Source organism: Cebidichthys violaceus, unplaced genomic scaffold (genome assembly GCF_023349555.1).
Source record: "Cebidichthys violaceus isolate CVI_PGR_0920_01 unplaced genomic scaffold, fCebVio1.0.p SCAF_25, whole genome shotgun sequence".
Lineage (NCBI taxonomy): Eukaryota > Metazoa > Chordata > Actinopteri > Perciformes > Stichaeidae > Cebidichthys > Cebidichthys violaceus.
In genome coordinates, this window is record NW_027176428.1 from 6,354,141 (window position 1) to 6,364,662 (window position 10,522).

A 10,522-nucleotide genomic window follows, 5' to 3' on the forward strand; every position below is an offset into this window, starting at 1 on the left:
CAGATTATGTTTCAGTACAAACCAAGGCCTCTTTTGTCTCTATATGTTAAATCTTGCACAAGAGATCCTGTTAGAGACACTATATATATATATATATATATATATATATATATATACATATATACATATATATATATATATATATATATATACACACATATATATATATATATACACACATATATATATATACACACACCTATATATACATATATATACACACATATATATACATATATATATATATATTTACATATATATACGTATATATGTGTATATATTTACACACATATATATATATATATATATATATATATATATATATATATACGTATATATATATATATATATATATATACGTATATATATAGTGTATGACTACCATGAGCTTTTCTCAGTGAGCTGACAGGTGTAGCTCACTTATAGACTTGATTTTACATTTTAAGGAACAAGAAAACCAATCACCTGACCTGAGAGTTGCAGCATTTGCAATATTTCTGCGTGAACGTTCTGCATGTTGGTGGTTAAACAGTAAAAACTATATGCATTAACATTGTGCCATGCTACTTCATCTCTCAACTCACTGAAGCTGTCCTTTCAGCTGGGCAACGTTATAAAGCCCAGATATCACTAATGTGACAGTATTTTGTGTGAGCCTTTTTTCTTACTGTATATAAACTTTGAGTAAGTTGTATTATTACTGAGAAGGGACAATATTAAAAATATGAATATGGAAGCTATGCAGGGAAAATAATGAATTACTTATGTTTTACTTATAACTCCTGCAGTCCAATAGGTTAAATAATGCTACTACCTGTAGCATTATTTTAATCCTAAAATAATACTCAATTACAACAATTACAGAATAATAATAAATGCTAAAACATTATCTAACAGTGGCACAAGTAAAAGAGAGTCATTAAGTCATGTAACAGTATCCAGCCTATCTAAAGTAAGCTAACTACATTATCTATGGTCATGTACCAGTGCATTTTTATTGCCTATGAAACTAACAAACTTTTCATTTGTAAAATAAAGGAGGTGTTATTTCTTCTTTTTACAGAAGATATGTAGTACGGCTAAAGATTAAAATATCATCAAGATTAAAGAATCCTAGTCTGAAAAATTGTCTGATGATGAACAATATGTCTGCTGGCACCAAATGAAACTCATGGACTACTTTTCTTGTTATCTAATTGAACTTTATGATTTAACGGTTAGAACACTAATTTGAGAAGTTGAAGGCAAGTTCACGTATTGCTGCTGCATGCAAGAGAGCTGCAACAGTCTGTGAGAACACTACCAGTGTGTTTCATAGACCACAGACACTTTTGTGAAATGACTGACACCTCGCCCACTGGAAAATATGCCAGGGTCACACACCTTTCATTGTGTGTGTACCAGACTGGCAGAATAAGTCATTCAGTTCATTAAAAGGTTTATATTCTTAACAACCATCATTTCTTACAAGTATTTTGTTATTCATTCAGAAATAAAAATTTTTCTATATGTACATATATATATATATATATACACACACACATATATATATATATATATATATATATATATATATATATATATATATATATATATATATATATATATATATATATATATAGTGTATGACTAGCTGCAACAGCCTGTGAGAACACTACCAGTGTGTTTCATAGACCACAGACACTTTTGTGAAATGACTGACACCTCGCCTACTGGAAAATATGCCAGGGTCACACACCTTTCATTGTGTGTGTAGCAGACTGGCAGAATAAGTCATTCAGTTCATTAAAAGGTTTATATTCTTAACAACCATCATTTCTTACAAGTATTTTGCTATTCATTCAGAAATTCAAATTTTTCTTTGATCAAAAGTGTCTTTATTGAAAATAAACATATTTAATTTGATACCAAAAAAGAGACTAATACAGTTGATCTATTAAGCCTGTCTGTGTTGAATTATAATCAATTTCATCTTTTGAAAACAACTATTTTGAATTGCTTGTTTTAATCTACTTAACCTTTAACATTACAATCAACATTGAAGAAAACATTTGCCACAAGACACAACAGTTAACTTCTTGTCATAGATTAAAGCCTATCAATCTTGCATGTATAAATCAATTAGGTTAAAAACAAAAACATTATTGTATTTCATCTTTGTGTAACATGTCACATCTCAGATAACAAAAATGAGCAGCTGTGATCTATTACTGTCACAGGGCTGGTGGTTTGAACCCCGGCCCCTTGTGTCTGTAGACTGTGTCCATGAGCAAGTCACTAATCCCCAGAGCCTCCAGCACCGACCATCAATGTGTGTGTGTGTGTGTGTGTGCGTGTGTGTGTGAAGCTTGTGAACTGCTCTGTTCTCAAGTTAAAGGTGCAATCTATCAACATGTTCAACTGTACAATAAACACAAACAAACCCTCAACAGTTAGAATAAAGTATACACTTTTGTCATGAATGTAAAACAAAGCAGGAAAAAGATACCTTTAAACTTAAAATGTTATCTAATGGGTAAAATTATTTAGAAAAAAAAGAAACACCAAAATGCAAAGCACTGACAAATAATAGTGTATATGTAACCACTTTACACTATCACTTTATCTTATTTACGTACTTTTCTAAAACCTGTTTACACATATTTATCACTCCTCATTATGCATATGAATTTACTACATGGTTTACAATGTGTCTATATATTTTGCAATTCCTGTACACATGTCTACTACAAATTTATATTTCATATATATGTATTCTGTCTCAATATTTTAACTTCTGCATTATTTTATGTCTTAGATTCTAATTGTTTACTTGCAGAATTTTCTTTTTATGCATATTTAATTGTTGGAGGGACCTTGAGATCTATGATTTTCATTTAAATCGACTGCTTCTCTGTAATTGCACAATAAAGAACGTGAACTTGAATCGCAAGAGACAAACTTAACATTGTTGACTGGTAGATTGCTAGAATAGATCCTGTTCTGTAACTGTTTTGACTGTTCATGTATGAGCATTCTTTAGACTGTGTAACAAAAGTAAAATATTGATCATCTACACTACTACTGTTTATCTCACCAAACACATTGGTGTTATTTGCAATAGTGTTGAAACAGTTTTGTGAGAAAAGCCGGTCAATGTATCTCTGAAAAACCTTTTTCTTTGAAGCAGGAGAGGGGGAATTCCTGGGTCCCTGCACCCACAGCCTGGCACTGTGTTTTCTCCTATTTAAAACTACACATAGATGACTGAAAAAGAAGTGGGCACACATGAACATTTAAACTTTCATATATTCAACGTCGCTGTAACACTCATATATGAATAAATTAGATTTTTAGGAAATTACTTTTAACGGTGCCTCAGGCCCGAGTGTCTCTGCTTAGTAAAAAAGTTCTTATAAAGAGACCAGGAAGTGTGTGCAATAACAATTGTTTGCATTCTAACTCTCATGGCTCACTGTAAAACAGACCTTATATAGTTATCTACCCCAACATGACTTTAAAAACCTGCAGACGTTCATTATCAAAGATAAATTACTTAATTATCTGCTGTGCATTACAAACCATCAACCTGAAGCCATTCACTCTAATGGAAACTCTTGCTGTGGAAATCAATATTTCTTGACAAATCTAATGAGCAATGTTGACTTAATGTGTCTGATCTAAACTGATCATCACTATTTCAAATTCATGTTAAAAGTATTTCTTCTGGTTTGTCAACACATACTTTTTGCTGTTAAATCATATTACATGTTTTGCTTTCCCATAATTTTATTCCAAATCATGCATGTGCCATTAATAGCTCTTTCGTGGATTTGATACACTTTGGTTAACAGCATTGATGAAATATAGTCCCACATAATTCAGAGAAATTCAGATAAAATAAGTTTAAAATTGTGTTAAGCACTGAATTTGAGTGTTCATTTCAGAATTTAAAATGCATTGAACTGCCCTGATTTAGTGATAGTGACATGTCAATACATTTGCAGTGTTGTATAATATGTGAAACTGTTCAAATTAAAACACATAAACAGACCTCATTTGAAATATCCTTCAAGTTCTGACCAGGAACTAAAGATGAAGAAATTCAGTTTTTTAACAGTACTTTCTTTCCTCTCGTCAGAAACAACAACATTAAACCACGTCTGTCTCAGTGGTTTTATTGTTTACCCGGCAGTTAGTTGCATTGAATAAATCTGAAACCATGGTTCCATGATACGTTTTAATGGCTGTTTTGACTGTAGGAAGAATTGTTCTTTGGAAAACACAGTTCACCTATGTATGACACTAATGTACAGATTATGTTTCAGTACAAACCAAGGCCTCTTTTGTCTCTATATGTTAAATCTTGCACAAGAGATCCTGTTAGAGACACTGAAACCTTTAGAGAACAATACTTTCTCAATTCAATTGTCATCAGCTGTCAGGTTTGCTCACAGGACAGGTAGAAATTAATAAAAATAACCAATTAATTAATATAAATTATATATGTATATATATATATATATATATATATATATATATATATATATATATATATATATATATTATATGACTACCATGAGCTTTTCTCAGTGAGCTGACAGGTGTAGCTCACTTATAGACTTGATTTTACATTTTAAGGAACAAGAAAACCACAGTCAATCACCTGACCTCAGAGTTGCAGCATTGGCAATATTTAAACTTAAAATGTTATCTAATGGGTAAAATTATTTAGAATAAAAAAAAAACATCAAAATGCAAAGCACTGACAAATAATAGTGTATATGTAATCACTTTACACTATCACTTTATCTTATTTACGTACTTTTCTACAACCTGTTTACACATATTTATCACTCCTCATTATGCATATGAATTTACTACATAGTTTACAATGTGTCTATATATTTTGCAATTCCTGTACACATGTCTACTACAAATTTATTTCATATATATGTATTCTGTCTCAATATTTTAACTTCTGCATTATTTTATGTCTTAGATTCTAATTGTTTACTTGCGGAATTTTCTTTTTATGCATATTTAATTATTGGAAGGAGCCTGCAATCTATGATTTTCATTTAAATCGACTGCTTCTCTGTAATTGTGCCCATGACAATAAATAACGTGAACTTGATGTCACATCTGAGCTGCCTGTTGTTTTTATATTTGTCTTTCTATGAAAGCAAGTTTCATTTCCTCGTCTGAATAGTGTGACTTGTTTCTCACGACCCTTTTTGTTTTTCTTATGCAAAACTTGCATGTGAAAGTAGGAAAACATAAAATGACCTCAAATTTCACACCTCTCTTTGAGTCTCCTGTTTGCACTCTGTGATGCATGAAGATGATGAACAACATCAGTCAAACCACACACAAAGTGCACAGAGTGAAACAACTACTTAAAAGACGAGATAAACCTGAGAGGTCATGTCAATTACGAGATCTTAGTTTTATAAGCTACAAATAACCAACATATTAATTATATCTCTTCCACACAACACATAGCCATGACTTTATTACTGCATTATGTTAAGATTACATTTTTAAGACAAATATAAAATATTATTATTATTGCATTATTGCACCAAAAGCTGGACTGGTCTTACAATAATAAAACGAATCACTTATACATCAACAATGGGCAGTAATACATTTGAGAACTGCATAAAATGTTAAAATTCTCTGAATCGTTTTTGAAGTTGCACAAATACGACCATTTTGTCTTCACAACAGACAAATTAGAAAATTTTTTCAATTTATTCATTGCTTTGAGAACAAGCACTTACAACTGAGGGGAATTAAACATTTAATGTAATAATAGTGCCAATCTTCAAACATGTTTATAAAAAAATCAAATTCTCCCTGACTAAAATGACCTGAACTTTTTGCAAAACCTTTTCAAGATTAAAATGGGACATTCTTGTTAAGAACATGATAGTCTTGGCTGCACATCAGGATTCATGAGCTGCAGCACTACTTGAATGCAGTGCAACTTTGCACTTTTTGTCTGAGTGCAAAAACACAGATGTAATTTACTACTGCAGTCTTTGGTTTGTAATTATGGAAACGCTTGTTTTGAAGTGTAAGTCTCTTTTAAATTGTTACACAATTAAATAATGATCTTAGATTATTTTATTCTTAATTAAGTGTTTTTGACAAAAATCCATTTGATTCAATATCAACAGTCAGTTTTAAGTTACAAATACAAAATATTTTTTTCAGCGTATATTTTTGCAACTTTATCACAGCAATATATATATACATTTAATAAAATGGTATTCATGTACCAAACATTTTTGCAATAACACCACCAAATTACTCTCTCTCTCTCTCTCTCTCTCTCTCTCTCTCTCTATATATATATATATCTATATATATATAGATATATATATATATCTATATATATATCACAAATGTTAAATCATATTTACACCTCTAGATTGACACAATAGCACTCAACTAATGCAACAAAAATGTTAAGGGCTTTCATACAAACAAGCAAAAGATATCAGTGGATACTCATATATCAACACTACTGTACTATATTATACACTATAAGCCATATAAACAGCATGTTCAATGTATGTAGAAAATTTGAGTAAAGAAAAATATATGACAAAGTAAATCACATTATTGTACCAACTAAAAAAATCCATTCTTACCATGCAGCCTATTATATTTTACCATCCCTTGAGAGAAATATGCACAAAGTCTCCCATTATCAAGATGAGTATAACAAGTTTTCACATAATAACCTAATAGAACAATAACTTTCCAAGTTTTCTCCTCCTACTCAAACATTTGCAGCTGAGTTCTTCCAGCTGTGGTTCCATAGCTATCTGAAGTGCCAACATTGGTGAATGAGGCTGAAGAGTTGTGGCTCTGCAGTAACTTTGGCCTCCCTATGAAGGTCTTGAACAGCATCTCGGCCCGTCGTCTGAAGTGATGGTCTAGGAAGAAGTAAATGGCTGGATTCACACAGCTGTTGATGAAGGCCAGGCAGCAGGAGATGATGAGTCCGTTTCTTTGCCACAACTGAGCATTGCAACTCAGATCAACGTTTGAGAGCTGCGAGCCAATTATGATGACCTTGAAGACGTTAAAGGGGAGCCAGGAAACCACGAAGGCCACTATGATGCAGAGGACCATCTTCAGGGAGTGTCTGCGGCGGGCTTCAGTCAGAGGATTTGCTGCACAGTGGCGGTTGAGATGCACGACGATGGTGCCATAACAGAGCACGATGATCAGCACTGGGAGGACAAAGGTGAGTAACGCCATGGTGAGGCTCAGGCAAAGAAAAAAGACTGAGTTGTTGTCCTCCACGCAGGAGAGTCTGTCACCGAACGGCTCCACTCTGCGGTACACCAGGGATGGGACTCCGAGCACCAGGGAGCCCGACCACACTGCGGCACAGGTGGCACGGATGCACCTGCTGCTCCTGAGGTACCTCGAGTCCATCAGCTTCACCACGGCCAGGTAGCGATCGACACTCATGCAGGTGAGAAAGAAGATATTGGAGAAGCGGTTCACAGCTATAATATAGCTGCTCAGTTTACACAGCAGGTCCCCAGCTGGCCCAAAGTCCCAGTAGCCGCTCTGGCTGGCGGAGATGGCCCACAGAGGCAGCGTGAGGACGAAGATGAGGTCGGCCAGGGCCAGGTTGACAACAAATGTGTCCACCAGACGCCCACCCATCTTACCTTTGCTGCCCACGACTGAGATCACAAAGAGGTTGCCCAGAAAGCCTGTGAAAAATATGAGGTAGTACAGTATGGGCATGAATATGTTGGAGCCATGCAGGTGTGAGCCAGGGCAATCCATTGTGAAATTTTGATTAAAAAGCACGTAGTCAGTAGAGTTTTCAAAGTCTTCGTAGTAATCATAAGGTGGATAATCAGTGTAAGCGTCCATCCTGAGAGATCACAGATGGGCTCTGCAGTGCAACTGTTGTATTGTGGCAGGGCGGTGAGTCAACATGCTGCTGTGAAAACCACAGAGAAAGATATATCCTATTTCAGCTCTCTTCTTCTCACTCCTCAGATCTGTATTTCTTTGACCGGCTGTGATAACTTCCTCTCAGTGTCCTTTCACTGCGATTTAACTGGGCCAAAAGGACTGAATATTTTTTTTTATTAATCCAATGGCTTGAATTGGCTACTTCATAAAAGGGTGTAAGCTTTTGGATTATAAATATGTTTACAATTGCTGCTGTTTAACTTTAAAAAACTGTTATATTTTCCAAGACAGACAGCGTGTCTATGTGTGTGCATGTGGCATGCTATACTAATATAGATATTTGCACACATGAATTGTCACATTAGCTTCGTGGATATAGTCCTGAATGATTTGGCTTGAATATTATGGCTCTTGTATCAGATGGTGTATTAGTTGTGTGTGACCAGTAGGGGGCAGGTAAGATTTACTTATATCTGACGACCTCCTGCCTGAATGCAGACTGACTGTTCTGGAGCAAATGTGACTGATCTTCTACAAAAGAAGATGTTTGCTTCGCTGAGAATTTCTCTCTCCGTGGTGAAAACATGCTTCCGATTCAAGCCGAGAAAGAGCAGTCGGAGTTACATATTGTCAAGTCAATTTACATTCATGGATATTTCCTCCACCAATCCTTTCATTCTCTATCAAAACCAAAGCCTTTAAGTAGCTTTGTACTCATATATTCAACACATTTTGCATACTGTAATATGCAGGCTCTGTTTACTGACAATTCTTATAGCTCCTTTATTTTTTACCAGTATTTGCTTAGAAAGTGGCCTCATTGGTTCAATGGATCACTTTTACTTCATCATGAGAAGGTTGATACTGTGACAGTTTAATTTATCTGAGACTGCGTACATTTTTGTATTTTGTAATTTTATCTGCAGTCCCTTTGGCGGATCACAATTAAAACATACACACAGCGACAGAACATCCCTAAACAAACAGGTCAGGACACTTAATACGAGATTACACACTAGCAATAATTGCTTTCACTTTAAATATGTCAAATGTATTTTTCAACAATATTTACTTATCATTGACCAGATGAGAACTGACAAACAACTATACAGTGTTTATGGAAACACAGACTGGATGTAAACTGCTCTGTCCTTGTATTTACTCACTTTCACTAGTCTTTCTAGATTTGAACTGGTTTGTTTACTCGTCTACTTTATTACTGACTGTGTGTAGAGGCCAGTCTTAACATTGTTTAAGCAGTGTACCACTGAGAATGTGTGATTGTAGCCAATAATTAGATAGCATATCACTTTCTATTGTGCACAATGATTCAGGAATTATTTATCTACCTGATATGCTATTTGACTATTGTTTTTTTTTGTCTATTCTGTACACAAGACATGCATTGCATGAAGGGGGATTCCTCCTCTGTTGCTTTTCTTTAAGTTTCATCTTTTTTTTTTCCAAAAGAAAGTTTTTTCTTATCTGAAGTGAAGGATAATATGCTGTACATATTATAAAGCCCTTTGGGGCAAATTTGTTATTTTTGAAATTGGATCATATTACGAAAACTCACTGCCAACTCGTCTGCCAGGTAGCTAAAGCCTGAAAAGGACAAAGACAGGGGAAATGTGTTTCCTGCAAAATATACATGCTGTAACTTGATTATGTTGCAGCCGACAATGTTAGTGAGAATGTGATGTAGCGATAAATCAGCTGAAGGAAACATAATGTAAAAACCCGCAACCACCACAGAAACAACTCGATGCCACCTGAAACTGCTCAACACTTTTTGTGCATCAGCAGCTCATCTTTACCAAATACTGCACTGGTGTCAGTCTGGATTCAACCTGCAGCTCTAGACAATTCACCCAGGTGAAAGATAACAGAGATTGACAGGGAGACTTTGGCAGCCATTGTTACAGAGAAGGAAACTGTCATTAAGACTGCTTTCTCAAGACAGAATAGACTCAGAAGAAATGAACTCCATGGTCCAGCTCGCAACTATTGCGCTGTGGCCGGGAGCTGAGAGGTTGGAGGACAGGCCACATCTTACAACAGGCCGGAGAACGCTTCATTGTTCTGCAGGAGAGTTTCAGTTAAGAAAGCACAGCGAATGAATGACCTCCTTAAAGGATCCCTGCTCCACTTTCTAGCATTGTGCGTTATTCAAACACTCCTTTTACTTTGTAGTGTCAAGGTGATGTGTGGATATACTCATCACGGCAGAAAATCCTGTCAGTCCCACATTGTTCAGTTTGATGTCGTTCTCCCTCATGCTCAGCTGTACCTTTTTTCCTTTAAAAACATTTAATTATTTCTTCTGCATTCTTGCTGCTCTGTCAGTGGAATGTTACATTCCTTTCCTGGAATAAGTGCTGTCTCACTCCAATTGAGCAGAGTAAATGTGAGAGCCAGTGAATGGAGCAGCCTCAATAGGAGAAAATAAACAATTGCATTGGTCCATGGGTGCAGCGGGGGAGAGCGGATGAGAGGAAGGGAGAAAGGCCTCCCTAACGTGCTAAGATTCCCATGGATACTTTTTTCTGTTGAGAGGAGGATCTCGTAAAGTACTTCAACAGTGGAT

At 35.2% G+C, this 10,522-nt stretch overlaps 1 protein-coding gene across 1 annotated transcript; it reads right to left on the minus strand.

The window, feature by feature from the left end:
- Window positions 1–6,417: 6,417 nt before the first annotated feature.
- Window positions 6,418–7,856, minus strand: gpr25 (G protein-coupled receptor 25). Its single transcript, XM_068720371.1, has one exon. The coding sequence runs from the start codon at window positions 7,798–7,800 to the stop codon at window positions 6,769–6,771; it is 1,032 nt and encodes a 343-aa protein (XP_068576472.1). The 5' UTR covers window positions 7,801–7,856; the 3' UTR covers window positions 6,418–6,768.
- Between the last annotated feature and the right edge of the window lie 2,666 nt (window positions 7,857–10,522).

Coding starts and splice junctions, on each gene's coding strand:
- gpr25 (XM_068720371.1), bottom strand. CDS start 7,800: ATGGATTGCCCTGGCTCACACCTGCATGGCTCCAACATATTCATGCCC.